We start from the raw sequence: 26,922 nt of genomic DNA, 5'->3' as shown, positions 1-26,922 counted from the left end.
TTATGCTCCTTAACTGGGAGCATTTGCGCCTCGCCGTGCAAGTGGTGTTCAGGCGACATCAGGAGGCATCCCGTCGCTGTCCTAAGTGCCGTATTTTGTACCGTCTGTAGCTTCGTCCACTGCGTCCTACTAGTCCCTGGCGACCACACTGGCGCTGCGTAGTTCAAAACCGGCCGGCCTATTGCCTTGTATGTTGCCAGCAACGTTTCTTTGTCTTTGCCCCAAGTACTGCCGGCTAGCGACTTGAGGACCTTGTTGCGGCTCTGTACTTTATTGACAATAGCGGTTGAGTGCGCAGAGAAGGAGAGCAGGCTGTCGAATGTTACTCCGAGTATTTTGGGGTTATTCACCGTCGGAATTGGTGTGTCATCGACGTGAATCCCCAGCGGTAGCCTGACCTCCTTCGTCCAGGTTGTGAACAGGGTCGCGGAGGATTTCGTAGGGGAGAGGGCTAGACACTTTGCAGTGAAGAAGCGAGAAAGTTCGGAGAGATAGCCGTTTACTTTCAAACACAGGTCATCAATTCCATGCCCAGTCGCCATGATCGAGCAGTCGTCGGCATAGGAGACAATCGAGACTCCCTCTGGTGGTTGAGGGAGCTTTGAAATATAAAAGTTAAACAGTAGCGGGCGTTATCGAATTGGCTGCTGAGATAGGTCGATTTTCCACTTAGGTTACGATATGAACTTACATACAAATGTAGTACGGTTCTAAAACCCTTATTTTGGAACACTTGACAAAAAGTATAGTCCTGCATTTCTTCTGTATATTTTTATATTTTAACAATTTATTGATGGAATGTTAAGCTTCTTGTTTATATTACATCACAAATTTAGTTACGATCAGTTACAGCTTTGTATACGTACATACATGAATATTAAAAATATGTATATAGCAGATCTAAGCAATTTTGTTTAAATACTCTTAAGTTACAGGAACATGTACATATTTTAAACAAAAACATAGAATTTTCATCTTAATTGCGTTTCGGTATTTGAGCAAGGAGCGCAAGTTGCGGAACAAACGACTAAGTCGTTTTGTAAAAAATGTTTGTTGAAGATCTCAAATATTTTTATAGCATTTAGCTGGCAAGTAAACCCTTGGCTTTTAGATTAACAATAGAGTCGGCTATGACCTTAGCAGACGACTTCAAATAACCGCCGCTGAGTAACATTACAATAGGTATGCGCTGTTCACGGCAAGTGGCAAAAACAAATTGATCACGCTCCATCACACCCTGTAAATGACAATTCATTCTTAATTGTAAAAGTTAAATGCAATTGACGCCACCATAAGTACCTCGGGCGTAATGGAGAGTAGACCTAGTGGATCTCCTAAGAGGACATCTGTTCCAGCATTATAAACCAATAAATCGGGACGAAATTCATTCAAGGAATGTTTTAGAGACCTTTTACCAAAGGACAACAAAAAGAACAGAATTCAGATTATGTATCGCTACATTATATTACAAATACGGCAAATGAGAGCTCATGAATATGTACCTCTTCAATTTCCTCAGGTAAATTTCATCCGCGGTGCGCGGTCTCAACTCCACAGCACAACGTATGGCCAATTTGGCTTCATGATCACGCGGATATATAGACGCATTATACATGTCCAAAATGAAAACTTTATTATTATCGTGAAAATCACGTTCGTGTCCATTACCCTGATGTGCATCTAAATCGACAATCATAGCTGTCTCAACATCAGGCTCCTCTTCAAATGTTTTTGTGATTAACAAAGTTATATCGGCATATGGGCAGAAGCCACCGCCCTTATAGGCACAACAATGATGAAATCCACCACCCAAATTAATAGCCCAACCGTACCGCAGAGCCAAAGTTCCGGCTAATATAGAGCCAGCAGTTTGGAAGCGCATGGGACGTAAGTAGCCACGCTGCACAAATATGTTAGGTACAAAAAGAAGCAAAGGGATTTCCGATATTTTAGCTGCATTCAGACTCCACTTGAGCGGAATGAGAGACAATTTAATAAATATCAACGTACGCATATAAAATATACTGATGTATTTTACCTTTAAACTACGTAAATATTGGCGTGTGTGTACTTTTTGTAGCTCTTCCTTTGTAATTTCTGTTGGTTCATAAAACTGACCGGGACAGAGTACTTCGCTGTGCAGTAGGCACTGGAAATGAACGCTTTTAATTTATTAATTTAAGCCAAACCTTGCATACATAAGTACATACTTTCAAAACATGCGCTCCCTTAGCGGCATCGAAGGGATGCAGTTTTTCCATGCCACAAAAACGTACTCCATAACTGTTTGAGTAAACAATTGGAAGTTTAAGTGATTCATTTTCCTCTTCCGCATTTGGTTTCCGTTTCCCTTGTTGTTGCTCTGGTGTAACAACGTCTTCGCGCATTACCCATACCACTTCTTGTTGCTGCTCATGATGCACTTTCTCTGTAAAACGCTTCATTCTACGTCGCATGCATGATTTTACGCAAATTGGATGCAAAAATAATTAAACAGAAACATCTGATCTGCCGCTGCAGCGGCACTGTTTCTAGCTTGACGGTTGAATGACGGAAGTCTGTAAAAGGGCAAACGTCAGAAGCGAAAATCGTGCAATGGCAGATTCGGTGCTTGCACACATTGAACACACCCCAAGTAACAGTACAGCTAATTCAAATATAAATTTCCGCTTCGGTCGCACTTCCTTTGAAGTAACTGTCAAATTATGTGCAAATTTTGTTAATTTACAAAAAAATAGTTCATTACTTGAAAATTCGTGAATTTTTGTGCTTTTCTATGTTCGAAAATATCAATCATTCCACTTTAACGTAAGTAGTCGATCGAACATTTAAATTAGATATGAGTGGTGGTTGCGTCACACGGAAAGTGAGGGGCATACAATTTGGTGTACTTTCGCCGGATGAAATCAAGCGGATGTCTGTTACGGACGGAGGCATTACACGCGCAATTATCGTGGAGGATGGACGTCCTGCAATAGGTGGCTTAATGGATCCTCGCCAAGGCGTGGTTGACCGTGAATCGCGTTGCCTTACATGCGCCGGCAATATTGTCGACTGTCCCGGCCATTTTGGCCACATTGAATTGAGTTTACCAGTTTTTCATATTGGATTTATATTGAAAACTATAAAAATATTACGCTGTGTGTGTTTCTCTTGCTCCAAGCTTTTGGTATCACCCTCTAATCCAAAGGTAAATTGCAAAAGTTTAGCATTTGCAATAACACGTGTACATATAAATTTTTTTATTTCACGTTCACACAGGTAAAGGAGGTGCTAAATTCTACCAAAGCACGTCCACGCATGCGTCTCAGTCTTATGCGTGAATTGTGCAAGACGAAGACGATTTGCGAGGGCGGCGAAAATATAGATATCGCCATTAGAGGCACAAACGAACGTAACCTTTCGGATCATGGCGGTTGTGGTCAGCATCAACCGCAAATCACACGCCAAAAGCTAGAATTGCACGCTACTTGGCATCGCTTTGTTGAGCATCGTCAAGAGCGCCAAATTATTCTAACAGCAGAACGTGTGCTGGAAATTTTCCGTAATATCTCCGATGAAGATTGTGTATGTTTAGGTATGGATCCACAGCACTGCAGACCAGATTGGTTACTCATTTCGGTGCTGCCAGTGCCTCCTCTATCAGTTCGTCCATCTGTACAAATGTGTGGTAGCTCACGTTCACACGACGATATTACACACAAATTGGCGGATATAATCAAAGCCAATAATGAGCTGAGAAAATGCATTGAAACAGGCGCCGCAGACCACTTGATTCGGGAGTGTTCCTCTCTATTGCAGTTTCATGTGGTTACCCTTATAGACAATGAAATTCCTGGTTTACCACGTGCTCTGCAAAAATCTGGACGCCCATTGAAGAGTATTAAAGCTCGCTTGAAGGGGAAGGAAGGACGTATACGGGGCAATTTAATGGGCAAACGTGTAGATTTCTCTGCACGTACTGTAATCACGCCTGACCCAAACTTAAATATCGATCAAGTGGGTGTACCACGCTCTGTAGCGCAGAACCTGACATACCCTGAGGTGGTTACACCATTTAATATTGAGGTATGCTTAAAATTGAAATTATTTAGCGCTCTAAGTTGTTCATGTCGAATATGTTTCATATATTCCCAGCTAATGCAAACCCTTGTTCAGCGTGGTAATACACAATTCCCTGGCGCTAAGTACATAATACGCAATAATGGCGATCGTATCGATTTGCGTTTTCATCCCAAACCCAGTGACCTACATCTTGAACTTGGCTACAAAGTAGAACGCCATTTGCGGGACAATGATTTAGTGATTTTCAATCGTCAGCCCACATTACATAAAATGTCAATGATGGGTCATCGTGTCAAAGTTTTGCCTTGGTCCACATTTCGCATGAATCTATCGTGCACCACTCCCTATAATGCCGACTTCGATGGCGATGAAATGAATTTACACGTACCACAGAGCATGGAAACACGCGCTGAAATTGAGAATCTTCATTTAACACCGCGACAAATAGTCACCCCTCAAACCAATAAGCCAGTAATGGGTATAGTACAGGATTGTTTGACTGGTGTGTGCAAGATGACGAAACGTGATGTTTTCATAACTCATGAGCAGCTAATGAATTTACTGATGCATATGCCGTGTTGGGATGGTGTAGTGCCAAAGCCATGCATTCTCAAACCAACAGTTCTTTGGTCGGGCAAACAACTTTTTTCGTTAATTATACCTGGAAATTTGAATATGATACGAACACACTCAACCCATCCGGATGAAGAAGATGAAAGCCAATATCGTTGGATCTCACCGGGTGATACAAAAGTATGTATTTATTATATGATTTTTTGGTATAAATTTTATGCAGATATAAGAATTTAAATACAGTAGTCGATATTTAAAGTTTATTGCGCCCTAAGGAAAAAAAAGAAATCAAGTTGTCTTCTTTAAGAAAATAGTATTCTTATAATAAGAAATGCATACATAATTCCCAGCAAAGTAATTAAGATAGCTTTAAAAAGAAAAAAAAAAATACGAGTACTTCCGACTGGAGATGGCCGCATGAGTGATTTGGACTCACGTTCACGCACGCTCACGACGTCTAGTTTTTTAATACGCACGCTTTTTCACGCATTTCATATAAATAGGCTTTTATCACACAAGTATTGTTACAAAATCTTAGCGCTTGTGAAGAGCGCGCTATTAATTTTTTTACAAATCTCAGATATACCTATCTTCAGCCAAACAATATAGTTTAGGTATAAAGATTTTTTCAATACGGGCAACTGTTTTTTTTTTAATTATTTTATTTTTTGAAAATTATCTATAAAAGCATGGTTAATTCTACGACCAAGACCCCAAAAATGTGATCTCCAAACTTTGCGCAAAATTAAAGAAAATTCTAAAAATTTTCATGAAAATATTACACTTTTTAGAAAAAAGTGAGTATGCTCAAATATGTCAAAAATAGGTGGTAAGTTCTAGCTACCTCAGACTTACACTTTATCATACTAAAATTGAACGGGCTAAAAAATGCATACTCAACCTTTTTCAAAAGAGTGTAATAAAAAGTGCAAAATTTTAATGAAACTTTTCAGAATTTTCTTCAATTTTGCACAGATTCGGAGTTCTGATTTTTGGGGTTTATGTTGTAGAATCAACCAAACTTTTATAAAATATTTGCAAAAAAATAAAATAATTAAAAAACAGTTGCCCGTATTGCACAGAAATCGCTGTACCTAATTTTATTGATTGACTGTATGTATGCATCACTACCTATACAAAAAAAAGTCGGTACTGTTTTTCCACTGGAATTATAGAATCTATTATATTTGAACCAAAATATTGCGGAATAATATTAAGATTTACATGAGCTAGACCAATTTGAAAATACCTTCAAAAATTTAGTTTCTTATGAATAAGAATAGTTTTTTTTTTTTTTTTAATCACCTTAGACGACAAAACATTTTAAGCTTAAAATATTTGCATAACAACATATTTAAACAATTTTTCAACGAAAGCCTGATAAGGAGATTTTTGATGCTAATCATAAACATGACTCTCGTCATGATTCTGAATGATCCAACTATGTGTAGTCGAAGGCGAGCCAACACGTACACAAATGACTCGCCACCTTTTTAAACCTTTTTTAAATACAAATTAATTATATCGGAGTGAATATATTATTTTTATCATAATTATTTGTGATATCACGTGGTGACGCATTCAATAACAAGAGTACCTCCTCCAAACGCCCATCATTGATCCAACAGAATTTAATAGATATAGCTAAAAATGTAGCTTTAAATTTATAAAATTTCCATTCAACAATCAACCTACCAAAACCGACAACTTCAGCAAAAATAAAAAAATATTTCAGCATGCTGCATTTTATTCTTCTTCTTTTTTGGCGCTGTAACCGCCTAAACGATTTTGGCCGAGTTCAGCAAAGCACGCCAGTCATTTCTCCTCTGTTCAAACTGAAGCCAATCGGAAATGCCAAGTGAAGCCAAGTCCTTCTCCAACTGATCTTTCCATCGCACTGGGGGCCTCCCTCTTCCTGTGCTACCACCAGCGGGTTCCGAGTTGAATACTTTCAGAGCTGGAGCGTCGGTGTCCATTCGAACGACATGACCAAGCCAGCGGAGCCGCTGTATTTTAATTCGCTGCACTATGTCCATGTTGTTGTAAAGCTCATACAGCTCATCGTTCCACCGTCTGCGGTACACGCCGTCGCCAACTCGTAAAGGCCCGTAAATCTTCTGCAAAATCTTTCTCTCAAACACTCCAAGAGCCGCCTCATCGGATGTTGTCATTGTCCATGCTTCTGCGCCATATACCAGCACGGGCATGATGAGTTACTTATAGAGCGTGGTTTTCCTACGTCGAGAGAGGACTCCTGAATTGCCTACTCAGTCCAAAGTAGCACTTGTTGGCAATAATGATTCTGCATTGGATTTCAATGCTGACATTATTATCGGTGTTAATGCTGGTTCCCAAGTAAACAAAATTCTCTACATTCTCGAAATTGTAACCTTGTATAAATTCGCCTTGATATATTCCGTCTATGATTGCGTAATCAATAGGAGTGTACTCGTACGCCCAACTATCTAAAGTTTTAGAAAACTTTTACTGGTTTTGCGTTCTCGTACCCAAAAAACTTGCAAAGTAGGGGAAATTGAGAGAGCAAAATGTGAAAGAGAGCTGCAAATTTCTGCTGGAAAAATTTTTCCCAGCTAAAACTTGCAAGTAAGAAAATTAGCTGATTACAAACATATGTTTGTAAATAAACAGAAGAAAATATGGCCTTTTTGAGTTATTTATTGCAAATTTTATTATTAATGCTAGTATACAACGAAAAGGTGAGTAAATTTAATAAGCACAATGTTTGTTGAGTTTATTTTTCGTTAATTTGCTATTAATCTCCAGTTTGTTTACTTTAGTGTGTGCTAACTATGGTTGCCGTATGACATTTTTAGTTTGTACCATAAATTTCCTTTAAATATACCAAAATAGATTTAAATGCAGCATGCTAAATGTTTTTTTGCTGAAATTTTCGGTTTTGGTAGGTTGGTTGTTGAAATGAAAAAAAAAAGGTTTTTCTTATCCAAAACTATTCAATTGTATAGAATGCAAAATCAGGAGAAAATGTGCGAAGCAGAAAACAAATTGCCAAATTAATCAACAGTGGCAACTGTGCAAGTGATCAGCTGTTTCGAAGGTTGCAAGTTTTTGCAAATTTTGCGTTCTCGTACTTCTGTTGATATTTCGTCTCTTTGAGAGCGGATGCTGCGAAATTCTCAGAACTTTTGCTGCTGGAGAATTTGGCCCTCTCAATACGAGTACACACCTAATGTCATTTTTGATCCATTGGACAGAGGACACCAAAGTAGCTTTGTGCATTTTTCGACTATGATGTGTATTACTACTAACTACCACGTCCCGTGCAGCGGGGAATTCGATCAGTCTCTCTTCGTTGTCGGAGGTGTGCTCGTGGAGGCTGTAGTTTCCGACAATACGACCAAATACGCTATCTTTAACAATTTAATGATGAGTTCAGCCCTAATGCGGATTGCGGCAACCGTTGACTGACCGTAGGTAACCAGAAAACGATATGTCTTATATGTAGTTCATTTCCACCAAGCCTGAACTGCAGTTTATGCCTATTGGAAAAAAGGAGATTACAGCTCCAAGAGGATAACTGCTCCTATTAAGTACAAGCAATCGAAACCAAAAAAGCGACAAGTAATTTTTAAGTAAAAAACAAACCCGACTCATGATCCAATGATCGGGTCTAAACCAGATTACCAGATTCAGACCACCTCTGAGACACCACCTTTCCGATGCAAAAATTATCGAAATCGGTTGACGTGGTCTAAAGTTATGCGGTAACATACATAAAAAGGATAAAAAATATTCCGACGAACTGATGACCTCCTCCTTTTTTGGAAGTCGGTTAAAAAGTAAGAAATAAACATTGCTGATCACCCTATGTTAACGTTCTTTGCACTTACCTGCAGTGGAATTCTGACAATCGCTAGGCTAAATTTCCATCGCCAAAATTCTCTAAATGAAAATCAGTGTGGCCTAAAAGCACGCAACATGGAAAAGTAACAGAAGCAGTGTGTGATCTACCAAAGCTGGCAGTATGAGGGGCATGTACCTAGATGTTGCATGTTGGTAGGCGCAGCTGTTATTATCTTGGAGATTTTAGCGATCAAAATTAGCGACAGCGAATGCTGGAATCCGGGTGCTGGGCTCATAACGGCAGTTAAGCTCTTGGTGGAAAGGGTGAATTAGTCTCCGCTCAACCACAAGTTCCAGACAAAATTTGTACGCTGTCTCATGGCAGTTTTAATAACGCACAAGCTGCATATTTTATGCAGCCGTGTCCCGTCCATCACGTGTCCAGGTTTGCAGTGATATCAGCGTTGTATTTCCGGAGTAAAGTCAGTTATTGGTTACGGGCACCTCCCTTATAGATGCTCGGGACTTTCCGGGTGCATATCACAAATCAAAGTCCTTGTTCAGCAAGCAGGGGCCATTAACGATAAGAGCAGTGTTGCCGTTTTGGTTACATTTAACCAATTTTGGTTATTTTTTTCTTGCCTGTGAAGTTGTTAAAATATTTCCAATTTTGGTTGTTTTTAACATTTACTGTAGTTTTGAACTTTTGTAAACATACAATAGGCGTAATCTTTTCCTATACAAGTTACAAAAGAATGCTCGTTTAAATATTTATTACATGTAAAGCAACAACACAACTCGCATATATTAGCCAAGTTGATTCCAACTCGTATAACGATATACGACTTGGTGTGAGGTGCTGCCAAGTTCAGTTATGACACTATTGTGATTGATTATGGAAAGAACTTGGAAAATTTCCATTTAAAAATCAAAATATATTTTCTTTGAAAAGAAGTAAAATAAACAAAAAGGCAAATTCGAAATATTTTTTCATTCATGGCAAATATTTTTTTAAAGTAAAATAAACCAAAAGGCAAATGGAGCAAGAGTAAGTAAAAATAAATTTTATTTTAAAACTTATCAAATAAAAACTAATTTTTTCCAGAATTTAAAGGATTAAGAGGAGAAGGTGAACGCGGGAGGAGACGGAAGGTTTCCTGGGGTGCTACTTAGTTCGCAAAGCCGAGTTTGAGCACCCGAAAAACAAGCGACTGGCATATGCAAATGTGTTGGAGGACATGTTGTCCTTGGGAGGTACGGTGCGTAAACAGTTTAATCATAATTTTAATTTAATCAAAAATAAAAGAAAATTACCAAATTTTCAGGATTCAGAAAGAACACCGCTGTGTTTGGAGTGGAGGGTGCGCACCTTGCTGCAGACATACAAGTCAGCAAAGGACAACAACAGTCGCACAGGTTCTTCCCAATGTTTCGCTCCATATATGGAGCTAATGGAAGAGATATTTGGGCGCAGCCCAATCATCTGTAACATCCACACCATCCATTTGGGGAAAGGACCTGTGGAAATGTCTCCAACCACATCAGCAGCAACTCCAACCACATCAGGATCAACTGCGCCCACATCAGCATCAACTGCATCCACATCACACCTGACAACATTTAGATTAGGCGTGGCCAGAAAGCGTTCGGCTCGCGAAGAAGCTAGAGCTGAGAAAAAGATATATGAAGAAAAAATGAAAGAAAAATACAGGAGTGGGAAAAAGACCGTGAAATAGAAGCAAAGAAATTGTTGCTTCTAGAAAACGTTGTTAACAAAAAAATGAAATTTTTGTAAATTTATTAAATAAGGACACCTCATAAAATATTTTGAATAAACGTTATGGTGAAGTCGATTAATTTTTATTAAAAACAACAAAGCCCGAGTAACAAATATTTTGTGACAGAAATCACAATAATTCCAATCCGTTTTCGTTTCTCCTTCTCTTTAAATGACAGGCTATTCCAGTGCGGCCATAGCAATGTTAGCCGAGTTGGAGCGTTCTTTTGCAGCTCGTTTACCAAAAGATAAGGGCTAATAATTAAATCTTTGAAAAATAGTATGAACAAATACATGTATTATGCTCAATATGGTTATTTAACTAAAGTTATTACTACTAAAATGGCAACTCAAGATTCGACTTATTCCGATAATAATCATGTGTTTACATATGAAAAAGAAAAGTAAAAGTTCGAGGGTGCCACTATTATCGGTTCGTGTCTTTAATAAATCGCGGTGAATTAATCGCCAAGTTTTTGAAACTGCCCCGCAGTTACACCATTTCTATGTTCTTTGCACAGACCTACATAGTATGTACCTGAAATGACATTTGAATAATACGAGAGTCATTAAGAAGCCGCGAAAAATTATTAGAATTCCGCGCAAAATTGGTGTTTCAAGTTAATTTATACGGGCTCAACTCTATGGATGAGTGAGAAAAAAATACACAATTTTGGTTTTATTTTGCATATGTATTTCCAACAAACTTTTAAATTAGGTTCGTTATAAGACATGGGCCAGCAACACCTGTCGAGGTTGAGGAGAGGAGCAGCAGCAGTAGCAACCCCAGCAGTGAAACCAAGTGAGAATATTTGGAATCATTGTGTTAATATTACTTACATATGTATGTATTTGTTTTATAATATACAGAATACATAATATACATGGTCGGCTAAAGACTACTTCAAATGAATACATACTCAGATAGTACATATATAAATACCTCGTATATGCGGAATCCAATACCACGTCATGTATGTACAATAAAAAAGGGGTTTGGTAATTATTTTTCCATTACTGCTTACTTTATTAATTTAAGTTAAGATTAATAATAATAATATTATAGCAAGTAGGTTCAAGGGAAATACCCATATATGTAATACTTCTATATTGCTAGTACAATATGACCACAATGAGTTTTCAATTCGAAATCAAAGAAAGACAGCCTGTATATTTGTAAACTACTACCTAGAATGAAGTGCCATATCATAACAGGGGCGGTTCAGGGAATTCAAAAAACAAACACAAATTTAAGGGTCTCATGTTTCCTTCAAGCTGCAATGTATATCGAGCCCTGGACGCGAAAATAAAGTAAGCGATTTTGAAAAAAATTTAATTATGATTCATAAATGCTCTTAGATCACCTGCATCAAACAGTAATAAAAAAGTAAAATATATACATTATTTTAGCGGTTAGGGCTAGGACTTTATCCGATGCACTTCGTTATTTGGAAATCCGAAAAAATTGGAAGATAGAAGATCTTTTCCTAACCAAGACAATACTTATTTACACACAAAGCGGTGTAGTATTTTATATGTTGGCCGAATTCATCAAAGCACGCTATTCGATTCCCTTCTATGCTAATTGACGCCAATTGGAAATGCCAAATTATATTAGGTCCTTCTCCAAGTGGTCTTTTTATCCTCTGCCACCACCAACGGCCGCAGCGTTTCTCATACATTTATAAAAATTTTATTTTTATACCCGAGCGCACTTGTGCACAAGGGTATATTAATTTTGTTCACATAACGGTTGTTTGTAACAGCCAAAACGAATCGAGATAGATATAGACAAATGTATACATAAATGATCAGGATGAAAAAAGAAATCGATTAAGCCATGTCTGTCTGTCCGTCCGTCTGTCCGTCTGTCCGTGTACACGATAACTCGAGCAAAAATTGAGATATCTCAACGAAATTTGGTATGTAGGTTTCCCTTAATCCAAGGTAGGTTGGTATTGAAAATGGGCGAAATCGGACTTTAACCACGCCCACTTCCCATATAACGGTAATTTCCAGAAATACGAAAACTGCGATATTTTAGTAACTACTGAAGATAATTCACTCAAAATTGATATTTACAATAATTTTTAGACGAAAAATAAGAATATTATAAATTTTTGGAAAATGGGCGTAGCCACGCCCACTTATGGTTACATGTGTATATCTTGGTAACCGCTGCACCAATTTCTTCCAAACTTGGCACAGTTGTTGGCCTTCGTACAGCATAAAAAACCGCCGAAACTTTTTAAAATCGGACAATAACCACGCCCACATCCCATATAACGGTAATTTAGAGAAATACAAAATCTTCGATAAATCAGTAAATATTGAAGCTAATTTATTCAAAATTGATGCTTGCAACAATTCTTTACCAAGAAATACGTTTATGGTAAAATTTTGGAAAATGGGCGTGGCACCGCCCACTTATGATCACATATAAGTATATCGGTAACCGTTCTACCAATTTGTACCAAACTCGGTGTGGTTATTGTGCTTGCCACATAAAAGCAAAACGTTGAAAATTATTGAAATCGGACTAAAATTACGGCCGCTTTTCATATAGCGGTAAATTTCAGAAATGATTGAAACTGCAATATTTCGAAATTTAAGGACGCTAATTTACTCAAAATTTATACACCCCGGCTTACCACCTAGCGGTAGCTTTCGGAAAGGTGAAAAAACATATTTAATACATGCGCCGGGTATTTAATGTTCGGCCCCACCCGAACTTAGACTTTCTTACTTGTTTTATTAATTTTTCATATGAATTGTTTTTAACTAAGAATTTGTGAAGCCGCTCCTGAATTTTCAAAAGTAAAATTGTAATTTTGAGTACATTCTCTTATCGGATCTCTCTTGCTTTTTTCTTTATTTCCGCACTCTGCTGTTGGGGAATGTACTTTGAATGTACTAGCAATATAGAAGTATTACATATATGGAAATACCATTCCACAGTTTTGAAAAAATCGGTTTTTCGCGCTTTTGTAAAATTTATTTACTATCGTTTATGCGGTACTGCGTTTGGCGTATACGAGGTAGTTCGCGCTGAGCGACGATATAGTTCAATACAGTCCAATTTTTAATTGTTTAATCTTAATTATAAAATATTTACAATGTGGTTGTTCACGCTGATTAGGCATTTCATTGATTCTTACAAAGAAGTTGGAAACTGTGTACCTATGTACTTATTTAAAAACGTCATTTAGAGTCTGGTAATGTTAAAGATATTAACATACATATGCACCTAATACGGGAAGCCTGATTTTCTAAAATATGTATTTATATATATACTTATATATGAATGTATTTCATTTATTTTCAGCCTTAAAAGGATTTACTTTTCAAAAATGCAAATAAAAACTGATTTTATTTGGCTTCTAAAATTTGTCTACACGTACTATATAAAAGAATATGTGATGACCTGAGTTGTTAATCTAATAAAAAATTGGTTATTTTTCCTTACATTTGGTAACTTTTTCGTCAAATCTTGGTTAGAAAGTTCTTTGAGCGGCGGCAACACTGGATAAGAGAGATAGTTAGCTGGGGCACTTTTATACTTTCATTGGTAGGGGTTTTTCAATGTGGTGGGCCTTAAGCCCAGCGCACAACCCAATACTGAGAGGGTTTTTACAGATGCACCTTTAGATCCATATTATTACAATAGAAAAATTTTACTCTACAGAAATCGTCTTCAGTTCTAATAAAACCAACGAATATACTTATATTATCCAAGGTAATTGTAGAGTATAGCGAGCTTATTATGGGTATACTATGTAAACGCACTCTGGGTGCCACCGCTGGTTCCCTGCTGCACATCGCCTACATCGAGCTGGGGCATCAAATTGCTGGCGAATTCTATGCAAATATTCAAAAAGTGGTAAATGCTTGGCTGTTACTCGAAGGTCATAGCATTGGTATTGGCGATACCATTGCCGATCCAGCCACATACAAGGAGATACAGAACGCCATTGCCAAGGCAAAAAATGATGTGATGTTAGTCATACAGAAGGCGCATCACATGCAGTTGGAGCCCACACCGGGTAATACATTGCGCCAGACTTTCGAGAATCAAGTAAATCGCATATTGAACGATGCACGCGATAAAACTGGTGGTTCTGCCAAGAAATCCCTCACAGAATATAATAATTTAAAGGTAATAGTGATTATGTGTGTAACTAATTAATTGCACATTAAACTAAAATTTTTTATTCACTTACCTACTCATATTTCAGGCCATGGTAATTGCCGGTTCGAAAGGCTCTAACATAAATATATCGCAAGTGATCGCCTGCGTAGGCCAACAGAACGTTGAAGGCAAGCGTATACCTTTTGGTTTTCGTAAACGCACAATGCCCCATTTCATAAAGGATGATTATGGCCCCGAGGCACGTGGTTTCGTCGAGAACTCATATCTAGCGGGGTTAACACCGAGCGAGTTTTACTTTCATGCTATGGGCGGACGCGAAGGATTAATCGATACAGCTGTGAAGACTGCAGAAACGGGTTACATTCAGCGACGCCTAATAAAGGCAATGGAATCGGTTATGGTGCACTACGATGGTACTGTACGCAATGCTGAGAGTCAAATCATACAATTACGTTACGGTGAGGACGGACTCTGTGGTGAATCGGTGGAGTTTCAAACACTACCCGCTATACAGTTATCCAATAAAGCCTTCGAGAAGCAATTCAAATTCGATGTCACACAGACACGAAATTTACGCAAATACTTTAGCGAGGAGACAATACGCGATATAACTGAATCTAGCGAGATCATTCCGCAGCTAGAGGTAGAGTGGGACCAATTGTGCCGTGACCGCGAGGCTTTGCGAGAGATTTTCCCCACCGGAGATTCAAAGGTGGTATTGCCATGCAATTTGCAGCGCATGATTTGGAATGTACAGAAGATCTTTCATGTCGACAAACGTGCAACCAGCGCACTCAACCCTTTGGACGTAGTTAAAGGTGCGGTTGCTGATAAGAAAAATACATGCTGATATGTATCTATTTATTTCATTATTCAAAATATCATTTAGGTGTTCGAGAGCTGCTAAAGCAATGCGTTATTGTTCCTGGCACTGATTACATTTCCCAGCAAGCTAACGACAATGCCACCTTCCTATTTCAATGCTTGGTACGCTCTACTCTATGCTCCAAGGTAGTCGCTGAAAATCATCATTTAACACCAGAATCCTTCGAGATGTTGCTTGGCGAAATTGCTACCAGATTTCAACTCTCACAAGTTTGTCCCGGTGAAATGGTGGGTGCACTTTCTGCCCAATCGCTTGGTGAACCAGCCACTCAAATGACGCTCAACACTTTTCATTTTGCGGGCGTTTCGGCGAAAAATGTTACCTTAGGTGTGCCACGCTTGAAGGAGATTATCAATGTATCTAAACGTCCACGTTCACCATCGCTAACAGTTTTTCTAACCGGCAAACCAGCGCGTGACGTGGAAAAAGCTAAAGATGTACTGTGCCGTTTGGAGCATACGACCCTAAAGAAAGTCACTGCCAACACGGCCATCTACTATGATCCAGATCCGATGAATACCGTAGTACACGAAGATCAGGAATTCGTTAATATATACTATGAGATACCAGATTTTAATCCGAGTGAGTTATACTTTGAACTTTGTAGTTAATTTTAATCGATATTATATAATTAACTTATTGTTAGTGTAGTACCTACTCTTAGTGCCATTTTCTCAAGTAGGTTTTAAGATTTATATACCTTTCAAACACCACATATTTACCGAACAAAATTTGTGTTTAAAGGGCAGATAAATTTGAAAACCTACTTGAGAAAAACGGTATATTCACTTGCATATCGCACACGATCTTCAAAAGTGACACAATTCAAAATTTGGCATTTTTGAATTTATACGCTAAAAATGTACTCAGAGCTTTTATTTACCTTTCAGCAAAAGCTGGGAAATCTTTTCTTTATAATTTGTTAAAAAAAACTTAAGGTAAAGCCTTCCTTATCCATATGATTAGCATGTGTTAAGAAATAGTTTTTCGCATTTTTTGACAAACGTGTAATTTTGAAGTTGTGTTCAGGGCTGCCAACTATACTTAACTATGAAGTGCCATATTGAGAGTAAAAAAGTCCCAAAATGTGCCAAATAGAAAAATGAAAGTGCCAAAAAAAGGTTGCCATTCTTTTTACTTTTTAATTCTTCCCATTTAGCATTAAAATTAAAAACACATTCCTAAAACAAAAGTCCAATGCCGAAGTAAGATAAAACAGTTATATACACTTTAGAAATTAGAAAGTTTTAGTTGAGAAAAAGAAGTATATGCAAAGGCTTTCCCAAAAATGTATTGAAATATTACTAGTTATCAAAAGTGCCATTTTGGAACTTTGTGCCAAATTAAAAAATTAAGTGCCATTTGAAGCAAAATAGAGCCAAAAATGGCACGATTGTGCCAAGTTGGCAGCCCTGGTTGTGTTACCTTTAAAGATCGTGTGCGATATGTACACACACTCATTTACATATGGCTGCGTACACTAGGGTTGCCAACCGTACTCTAATATTGTATTATTTTATCGGTTTGCGTACTATATACTGTTGGAAAAAATATAGTATGCAAAAATATTATATTCCTTCAACTATAAACATATAGTAATATATTTTAGTAATTTTCAAGAAAAAGTGTGTTTTAAAATGGAAGACCTTTATACTGCCATAACAATATGAAAAATAATAGGTCATAGAGAGTTTATTACCACAGAACCACAGATAAAAAAAGGCAACATTTTTCAAAATACTTAGAATGAATAACCAAATTTACTTAAAATTATTTCGCATCTGCTGTCTATTCCTGCAGCTTTGGCATTCACAGAAAGAGCTTTTTCTATCGTGAATGTGAAATGGTGAGAAGAGAAAAACAAAGGGACTACCTCACTAATAGAAATGAATTTAAATATTGATTGCGATAAAGCATATGATACTTTCAAAAATATCGAGCCCTAACCGCCAAAATAACGTAAGCGACATTTTTTTCAATATTTTCTTTTTGATGCAGAAATGTATCTAGATGCTCTAGAAGAGAAGAGAAACGCTCCGTGATCGCAACGAAGCTCTTCAAGCGACTTATGTTCATCCCCGAAAGCTCATCGGGAGTGTGAAAAAAGTGCGATCCGAGGAGCTTAAACCTTAGGCTCGCTAGGACCTCTTTTATTGCGATAACCTCAGCTTGGTAGACACTGAAGTGATTCGGTAACCTAAATTTCGCGCTTATGGAAAGTTGTTCGCAGAAGGGACCTCCACTTACCTCCCCATTCAGCTTCGATCCATCTGTAAATAGGTTTACAGGGCCACCATTCCAGATATTGCACCCCTTCCAGTTCTCTCTAGCTGGAAGGAGGATGGTGAAAGGTCCATTCGGACCCCGAACCGGCATGCAGTAGTCTGTCCGGGTCGGTAGGAACTCAAAGCTTTTTAGAATACTCGAGTGACTATAGCCGAGCGAATTTAAAGCCCCCCCCCGTTTAGTTTTACTGCGGCAAGCTTAGTGGCATCCCTTCAAGCTATATCTGTAGGCACAAATTTAACATGGCATTGAGTAGGTGAGGTTCAAAGTGCCCCACTGATTCCAATTAAGGCGGCTCTTTGTACCCTTTCCATCTGCTTCACGATAACGGCCTTGTCCGATGCGTTCCACCATGCGAGTACCCAATACAATAAAATTGTCTTAATTATAGTTTCATAAAGCCAGTGAACTGCTTTCGGCGAAAGACCCCAGCGCCTACCAATGGCCCCTCTACAACAATACAATACAAGGCTACCGTAGCTTTTTTTGGCTCCAGGAAGCTTATTTTCGAAGATCAAGCCCAAGTACTTCACCTGTCAGAGAGCCTTACAGGAAGACCACCAGTGTTGCCGCAAATCATTTTTAGTGGTAGCTAAATTCCTTTAAAAAAAGGCCTAAGAAAGAGCTAAAAAAAGTGGTTGTGGCTAAAAATTGTAGCTAAAATTTTTTACTTACATATATGTATAAGCACATACACACAAACATTTTCAATGAGTAATGGTATAGAAAAACAATGAACTCTGGAAAAAAATCAAATATTTTTCCAACCAACAACCGTTTTGTATTTAAGGGAAAATATACGACACCAGCTTGCTGGCTCCTTCAAGTGATTTTACCATCAGGCTCGATGCACATAACATACCAGCATGCTGCTACAATATTCATTTCTTTACAAATGAGGTCGAGGAAAGATTGAAATGATTAGAGCCGAAATTTCATAATTTTTCTACCATTTTGTTAAACATTGTTTTTTTTTTTTTTAATTCATAACTGCAATATCGGGGAACTTAATCCTCCACACACACGGCTTTGATTCATATAGTGCAAGAAATTTCCGCCAAAATTTCCGCATTTAAGGTTTTTTTTTTTGGGAAAAGAATTCCTCAAATCGTAAGTATTTTATGTATATCCGATAAGGAAACTATAAATAAAACTATTCCAAAGGTGTTTTGCTGTTTTGTGTGCCCGTGCATTCCACCAACTTGATCGGCTGCCTCTTAACAGCATTTTTTGAATTACTGCAAAACCACCGCTGCACTCGTAAGTACTTTTGCAAAATTTAATTAAGCAGCTATAATGAATTTTTTTCACAGGTTTTCTCTTGCTTTGGTTTGCTGCCTGTGTACATCTTGGTGCCAGCTGCGGAGAGTGGACCAACTTTTCGTGACCGTGTGACTCTCACATCGCCACTGCGAGTCTTCCGCTTCTCTTTCTGTAGGACCACTGCATCGTATGTTTCTTCTGCTGCTCCACACGTAAGTACTGTTACAATACCAGTTGACGCAAATATAAATGGAATTATTTCACAGGTTTACGACTGCTTGGTGTTCCCTTATTCATCTGGCTTGTACATTGCGGTCGCTACACTATCATCTTGCTTAAACTAATTTAGAGCCATCTTTCCACCACCGGCGTATTTTCGTCATAAGTTAACCTTTATGATTAGAAGCCTTCTAAAGAGCTATTGCTTATGTATGCATACTTTGCACTGCACTTCATAGAATGTAATTTTTAAGTTGAAACCAAAAACCAACAGACATACGTTCGCTCAATTATAGGTGCGTTCGTTTAAAATCTCCAGCAGAAACCAACCAACTGCCAAATTCCGGCGCAATGTCATCTGTTCTCTCACAAGAGAGAAATATCCAAAATAGTACGCGAACAGAAAATTTGCAGAAACTTGCAAGTTAGACGAACAGCTGATATAATTTTTGTTTACATACAAAAGTGTAAAATTTAAAACGTACGAAAAGTCATCGCAAAGTGGTATACTGACACAGTTTATTGATTAAACAAATAACTACTTATTTCTTACAAGTTTACTTAGTCGCATTTTGTAATTTTTATCTTCCAACCCATCAAATTCAATTTTGTGATTTGCGTAAATTCCTACCAGCTGTTTTTGATCAGCTGTTTCCCTGTTGGCAAATTGCTGTTGGCAAAAATTTTTCCAACAGAAACTAACAGCTTCCCCTCAAAATGAAATGTCACTTTGCTCTCTCAATTCAAATCCCCTACTTTGCAAGTTTTTTGCGTACGCGAACGCAAAAACCTGTAAGTTTTGGTTAAACTTGAACAATTAACAGCTACGCGAACGCACCTTATATCTGCGTACACCCTTGTTTTTTTAAATATTCACAATGTTTTGCAAACTGCAATTCGTTTGCTATTTTTGTACAAAAATATGGTTCACACTACAAACAAAAGTATATAAATCAAAGTTTCAAACTGTATACAATATTAAGGAAAATTTAACGAATTTTCATTAAAATTTTAAACTTTTTACTCGGATTTTTCTGGTATGCAGTTTTGTAGCTCATTTAATTTTAATATAACAATGTACAAATTTTAAGTTGCTAAAAAATCGCGTTGATTTCTATACCTTTCCGATGTTTGTAAGTACCAGAATAAGAAGAGATAGACCCATTAAAATGTATACTTAAATGATCAGAACGCCGGGCTGAGTCGATTTAGCCATGTCCGTCTGTCTGTCTGTCTGTCCGTTCGTCTGTCCGTCTGTTTGTATGCAATCTAGTCTCTCAGTTTTCGAGATATCCGGATGAAATTTGGTAGGTGGGTGTATTTTTATAATGTCTTTATCATTTGTCGTAACCGGAAGAATCGGACCACTATAACATATAGCTCCCATACAACTGATTGTTCAGATACCAGTCTTTGCGATATATCTCCTTGATGTAGGTAGCTAAACCCATTAAATTGTGAAAATCATTTAGATTGGTGCTATATAAGGTATATCTTCCATACCTCTGATTGTTTAGATATGATTTTTTATATATGTATCTCCTCTATCTATGCCTGCTGTGAATATATACATTTTTTCAAATAAAAAGACTTAATAAATTAATTAAAAAATCATAAAATATTCGTCTTTTTCTGATTTTATTATTAGTACCAGGTTGACCGAGTTTTGCCCGGAGTGCATTATACTTTTTAAAGATTTCAAGATTTGGATAGCTTTGAAAAAATATTTTGGAAATAAAAAAAAATTGGATTTCGATATCTATTAAGTAAATTTCTTACTCCAAAATTTAGGTGGCAACCCTATTCCGAAATACGCTAGAATGAATGGTACATATCTTGAGCGTATATGTACTGTGTATACATAAAAAAATGCTGATTGAAATTAACCAAATAAAAATTTGCATTACATAGAAGCGTAGCAACCCTGATGGAAAATATTTTCTGACCAAAGTTCTCAACAATACCTTTCATTTGATATCCATATTGAGATGTTTTAGATAAATTATGTAGAATCGAAAATAAGTGGCAACCTTACACTATTATCCTAAGGGATAACATTTGGTATATGGGCAAATCCTAGCGTTGCGGACGTAGTATGCCTTTTTTGACACAAAAATGAGAGAATTCGAATTGCATGCATTTTTTGCGATTTTGGGTGACTATTTCTCGGTTTCGCCCATATAGGGAACGAATTGTTTAAGAACCTTCTCTTGGTACCCATGAATAGTAATATTTAATTTACCTTTTTTTCTAAACAAAAAATTAAATAAGTATGTGATTCAAAATAGGTAGCAACCCTATTTAAAATATTTTTGAATTAGGGATCTTTAAAATACCTTCCATTTGATACCCATATTATGATGTTTTAATTAATTTGTAACTAATTTCGAATAGGTGGGAACATTATACAAGTCTTCTCGGAGATATTGGCTATTCAGATAGCCTTAAAACCCAAGACATTATCTGGGTAAAAATTTTCATCAAAATCGTTAGAGCCGTTTCCGAGAACGCTACGGATATATATATACATATATACAAGAATTGCTCGTTTAATGTAATAAGATATACTAATGCAGCAACTAATCTTAAATTTACTAACCACTTACTTAAAAGTATTTCCAAAAATATGTAAATCATTTATATTTAAACTTAGTAAACAAATTTTCATTTAATACTTTGATATGAAAATAAGTACTAAATTTAATACTATTTCGCAAACCGGCCTTTTTTCTTCCCTTTTCTCTCGTGCTTCGTATGCTTCCAAAATAGAACCTTGAGCTAGGGGAGTCGTCGAAACAATCTGTCACTACGTATACCACCTTTAATTATTGCATCATGATAATGAGCAAACCTTGAATTATTGTCTGCATTTCTTTATTCATTCTGAACGTTTGGAATAAACTTTTTTGTTTACTTATTCTTTAGAACGTTCCTGATGATATGTTAACGTATATTTCAAACGCATTCTGTTTATTCCGGCTGTGAAATGGGATTATCCGGAATGTATAAAAAAACGCAGGCATTGAATCATGCAGTTGGTGTACCACAATAACCAATGTCAATGACACTGCTTTTTGAAGCCTATAATAAGCGTTCGAAAATTTTATTAAACTTTTTCCTATTTATTTTTTTTTTTAATCAAATAAAAATAAACAAAAGTATATAACAAATTACTAGGCAAATGATGGTCACAAGTCATGGTGCAGGAATGGTATTTTCAGAGATAGTAGTCGAGAGAGGAATGCAATGGGGTATAGTTGTTGTGCTGTGAATGCAGTTACAGTTGCACGGCTATACACAATCCCGACTCTTGCGTCCTCGTTCGCGCACTCTGGGCAACGTGAGAAACCCATATGCGCGATGCGGTAACCAATCCGAGTGGAGCCTTGGGTCACGGCAGAAAGAGAGGGAGCTTCGGTGGGGCCACTCCGACTTATTCGGTTTAAGGGCTCGCTGAAGTCTGCAGCGTCTTTTCACCAGTAGGTGCAGCTGCAAGCGGGTGTCTGTCTTGGTGCAAGCGGCTCGCTATATAAACGTGTATTTGGTTGTGAAACCAGCCCCGTCCCAGCAATGGGTTGTGCACTGGGTTTGGGACCCGCCACGTAAAAACCCCTTCGTGGACCCCCACTTACAACTCGTGGACCCCATACTTTTTGACGCTGACGTAGGCCCCGGTCGAGTCTCCCGTGGACCCATGGGGGTCCACCTGGACCACTTTGGGAATCACTGCTATAGATTGACGAGGCGCACCAAATTCATCGCCATTAAAAAGCCCTGAGAAATGTTCTCTCCATATCTCAAGTGTTAGCAAATTTCTAAATTAATGTCTGCAGGAAACCTCCAACGCCCGTTCTCGAAACCATTCAATTGCTGCTAAATTTCCTGCCTCTTTTTTATTACTCTTGAATAGACCTACCTTCTTCCTCCTCTTCTCCCGTCATTGCTCAACTGTGACTAGCTCAACCTTTCACTAAATGGCAATCAAATTTATTTGCGTTAATTCCTGTGGCACCTACACATCGACCTTCTTTGAGTAGCCTTGTCTTTTTGGATGATTCCAAACTGTCATGTGATATGTCTAGTGCCTCCGCTATATCCTGAGAATTTGCATTATTTCATCGACCTTTGTAATTATTGGCCGACCAAGATGAGCTGCAATTTTGATATAAAAATTTCCGCAACGGTATACATATAGCAAAGACCCCGTGGGCCCCGCGTTCACTCAGAGCAAAATTTTGTTTTTACATTTTGTTCAGCATTTTTACCTTTTTTAAAGTAAAGGCGTATTTTTTAAGATATTTCACATATGTAACTTTTTGCACGAGCAACGAATTACACAACGGTAGTCTATAATGTTATTTACCAAACCGCCATTGGATTAGTGTTGCCAGATGTATGGGCATAAACACCACATAGCGACACAAATCCGTAGAGAACATTATATTGTACTTTCGTTTTCCAACTGTCTTTCAACTCACCATAGTCTTTCCAAAGACAAAGGTCTAAAATTTACACAGTGCCGGACAAAATAGAATTTTTCGCAATGTATACAAAGTTTTTGGTTCTAATTTCTTTTCGCTAATTTTTTAAATAACTGTAGTTCATACAACAAAAAAATAAAAGATATAAAAATCAAATTTGTAAACTTTTTGCAAAACACAGGAAAATAAATTAACTTGCCACTTTCTAATTAGATTCTAAGGAAGTTTTACAGCCTATTAAATTTTAGTATAACTAAGTACGAGTTTGAAGCTGTTAAAAAATTGTACTAATTTTTGGCAATTTCTTTGTGGACGGTGTTATTATTTTCTTCCATACACAAAAAAAAAATTTTCGAACATATCCTGTACTTTTACACCTTGCTATACTAAAACTGAATGGGCTATAAAACTGCATACTTAAAATTTTTCTAACAAATTTAATTAGAAAATTGCAAATTAGTACTCAAATTTATCGAATTTTCCAGAGTTTTTCAAAAAGTTTAGAGATTTTATTTTTTTTGTTTTTGCTAAAGTATGAACTATATTTTTATAAAAAATTAGCCAGAATAAATTAGAATAAAAAACTTTACATACATTGCGAAAAATATCCGCAGTCTGAAGGCGCGAACTAATATCTCTCGAATGGCACGTCTGTGCTTTCCGCACTCGGTCATTGCGACTGTTGGAGCGACGCGAACTAAATTATATACAAGTGCTTTCTCTTAAAATAGCTTTTCACTAAGTGTGGTGAATGGGAGAGCTTGTTTCTAGAACTTTTGTGCTAGAATATCAAAATTTGTTCGAACTTTCTTGTCATCTGTCTTTCATTTGTATTATGAAAGACTTTTTACTATCTTAGCCAGAAAATACACAGGCAAAAATTTTTATACTTAATATGACCATAAAATAAATTTGACCCGCGAGTGGAAAAATATTTAGAGGTTTTACTATATGGGTCTAAGTCGTTCATGCTGAATTGGAATCCTTCCACCCCTGACCCTGAAATTGTTTTACAGTGCTATTAAACTGATGTATACCAATTTGTATTAGCCAAAAGTTTATATTTACTTTTCGCATTTTCTCGCAGGCGAAATTTCCCCTTGGCTTTTGAGGATAGAACTCAATCGCAAACATATGACCGAAAAGAAACTCACCATGGAACATATTGCAGAACGCATTGCCGCCTCTTTCGGTGACGATATAAAGTGTATTTTCAATGATGATAATGCACCGCGTTTGATAATGCGTATACGCATTACGAACACACCGAATCCGGAGAATAAATTTCGAGGCGATGAACTTGCCGAGGAAGAAGCTGAGCTTGCGCGCTTGGATGACAATATGTTTCTACGTTGTATCGAAAGCAATATGCTGTCGGATATGACCCTGCAAGGCATCGAATCCATTTCCAAAGTATATATGCATTTGCCCCAGGTGACCAATAAGAAACGTATCTACATCACCGAAACGGGTGAATTCAAATCGGTTGCTGAGTGGCTGTTGGAAACCGATGGTACCGCACTGATGCGCGTGCTAAGTGAACGTAATGTCGATCAAACGCGAACCTGCAGCAACGATATTTGTGAAATGTTTACGGTGTTGGGCATCGAAGCGGTGCGCAAGTCCATTGAGAAAGAAATGAATAATGTGCTGCAATTTTACGGTAAATTTTTGACAAATTTTTGATTGCATGTGTATAATTCATTCGTGTATGCCTTTTTTGTTTTAAGCATAATCGTATCCGTTTTTTATTAATGTACACTTTTGAATTCTTCTAGGCTTATATGTCAACTATCGCCACTTGGCATTACTCTGCGACATTATGACCGCCAAAGGACACCTAATGGCAATCACTCGTCATGGCATTAATCGTCAACAGACTGGCCCTTTGATGCGTTGCTCTTTTGAGGAAACGGTTGACGTGCTACTGGACGCTGCGGCTCATGGTGAACGCGACGCCATGCGTGGGGTATCGGAAAACATTGTAATGGGCCAGATGCCACGCATCGGCACCGGTTGCTTCGATATGATACTTGATGCCAGTAAATGCAAATTGGCCATGGAAGTGGATTCAATTAACAATAAGAATGCCTTGTTTTACGGTTCGATGTTCACACCGAATATTTTAGCAGGCAGCGGGCGCAGTGGTATAATAGAATTCTCGCCTGGCCTAGGCGATGGTCTTACTCCACAATCTACACGCTCTGCTTGCTTCTCACCCCTCTCCAATATGAGTTCGCCCACCTTAACACCAGATGATTTCTGCAACTCACCATATTCTTCACCATCAACAGCATCGCTCAAATCATATTATGGTGGTTCCTCGTACTATTCGCCTGTGTCGTCGGTATATGAGCCAACAGCGAAGAGCTGTAGCAACGATTTGCTAACTACTCTAATGCAGTCTCCCAAATATTCGCCAACTTCACCAGAATTCTCTCCGAGTTACCAGCGTTATCTGCCAGCTCACTCACCACAATCACCTTCAAACAATAGCGCCACATTCTATTCCCCAGCTAGTCCGACAATTTCGTACAATAGTATTTCCGGTTCAACGCATTATTCGCCAACTTCACCCAGTTATTCCCCTCAAACGAATAGTTATTCCCCCACTTCACCCTCCTATTCACCTACTGTTATGAGTTCAAGCAAAAACTGCAGTAACTTTTCCCCGAGCTCACCAACAAGCCACAATGACTCACTATATTCTCCATCTTCACCACTCAACACCCCAGACTCCTTGAATGAAGATGTAACAAAAGCTAAAAGTAGTGGCTCCAAACGCCCCGATCCTAAGAAATATCGCTCAACGCCATATTTCTTTGCCGAAAGTAACACAACTCCATCGAGCAATGCTCAATACTCACCCACAAGTCCAATTTACACCCACTACTCCCCGTCCAGCCCGAATTTTGTAGTTCAAACACCACATTACTCGCCTTCGACGCTTAGCTACAATCCTTCTAGTCCAAGTTACACACCGGTTAGCCCATCATTTTCCACAAATTCACCCCAATATTCGCCGTTAAGTCCGAAAATCAACTATTCGCCTACGATCACTTCACCTCAATTTATTTCACCACGTTCGCCACAACAGTATTCAGCTTCTTCGCCTTCTTCGCCAAGTCCACGCTACTCAAGCACTTCGTCCGCAGCCTATTCGCCTACCTCGCCAACTTACTCGCCCAATTCAAATCGTTACTCCCCCACAAGCCCACAATACTCAAATAATCCTGTTAGTCCCATTTATTCGTCTATATCTCACTCAGATGTTGCTTATTCACCAATTAGTCCTAGTTATTATTCATCCTCGCCAACGAGTCCTGTTTACAGTCGTAGTGAATCGCCTATGTCACCTCAGAGTCCCGTTAGTCCACAGTATTCCCCAACTTTGACTTGA

General features: G+C 38.0%; 2 protein-coding genes across 2 annotated transcripts; one reads left to right on the top strand and one right to left on the bottom strand.

The window, feature by feature from the left end:
• Positions 1–927: 927 nt before the first annotated feature.
• Positions 928–2,540, bottom strand: HDAC11 (Histone deacetylase 11). Its single transcript, XM_017606659.1, has 5 exons — positions 2,211–2,540; positions 2,039–2,149; positions 1,503–1,969; positions 1,300–1,408; positions 928–1,237 (listed from the first exon to the last, which is right to left on the bottom strand). Exons 1-5 carry the CDS (start codon positions 2,454–2,456, stop codon positions 1,082–1,084), a joined length of 1,089 nt encoding a protein of 362 aa, XP_017462148.1. The 5' UTR covers positions 2,457–2,540; the 3' UTR covers positions 928–1,081.
• A 299-nt stretch (positions 2,541–2,839) lies between these two features.
• On the top strand, positions 2,840–26,922 carry LOC108355351 (DNA-directed RNA polymerase II subunit RPB1-like). Its single transcript, XM_017606517.1, has 8 exons — positions 2,840–3,190; positions 3,262–4,068; positions 4,138–4,818; positions 13,974–14,393; positions 14,473–15,205; positions 15,277–15,855; positions 24,610–25,185; positions 25,301–26,922. Exons 1-8 carry the CDS (start codon positions 2,840–2,842, stop codon positions 26,920–26,922), a joined length of 5,769 nt encoding a protein of 1,922 aa, XP_017462006.1.

Source organism: Rhagoletis zephyria, unplaced genomic scaffold (assembly GCF_001687245.7).
Source record: "Rhagoletis zephyria isolate East Lansing unplaced genomic scaffold, Rhagoletis_zephyria_1.1 Rzeph_scaffold_00163, whole genome shotgun sequence".
Lineage (NCBI taxonomy): Eukaryota > Metazoa > Arthropoda > Insecta > Diptera > Tephritidae > Rhagoletis > Rhagoletis zephyria.
Note: the sequence above shows the minus strand (reverse complement) of the source record. Positions and strands in the feature narration are given on the sequence as shown.

What these genes read in the sequence shown, in the direction of transcription:
- HDAC11 (XM_017606659.1), bottom strand. Translation starts at nt 2,456, where the DNA reads ATGCGACGTAGAATGAAGCGTTTTACAGAGAAAGTGCATCATGAGCAG. An exon ending in AGGGAGCGCATGTTTTGAAA is followed by an intron (nt 2,150 to 2,210) that starts GTATGTACTTAT and finishes GTTCATTTCCAG; the next exon opens with TGCCTACTGCACAGCGAAGT. An exon ending in TACTCTCCATTACGCCCGAG is followed by an intron (nt 1,238 to 1,299) that starts GTACTTATGGTG and finishes TGTCATTTACAG; the next exon opens with GGTGTGATGGAGCGTGATCA.
- LOC108355351 (XM_017606517.1), top strand. Translation starts at nt 2,840, where the DNA reads ATGAGTGGTGGTTGCGTCACACGGAAAGTGAGGGGCATACAATTTGGT. An exon ending in TTACACCATTTAATATTGAG is followed by an intron (nt 4,069 to 4,137) that starts GTATGCTTAAAA and finishes ATATATTCCCAG; the next exon opens with CTAATGCAAACCCTTGTTCA. An exon ending in TCTCACCGGGTGATACAAAA is followed by an intron (nt 4,819 to 13,973) that starts GTATGTATTTAT and finishes ATATTATCCAAG; the next exon opens with GTAATTGTAGAGTATAGCGA.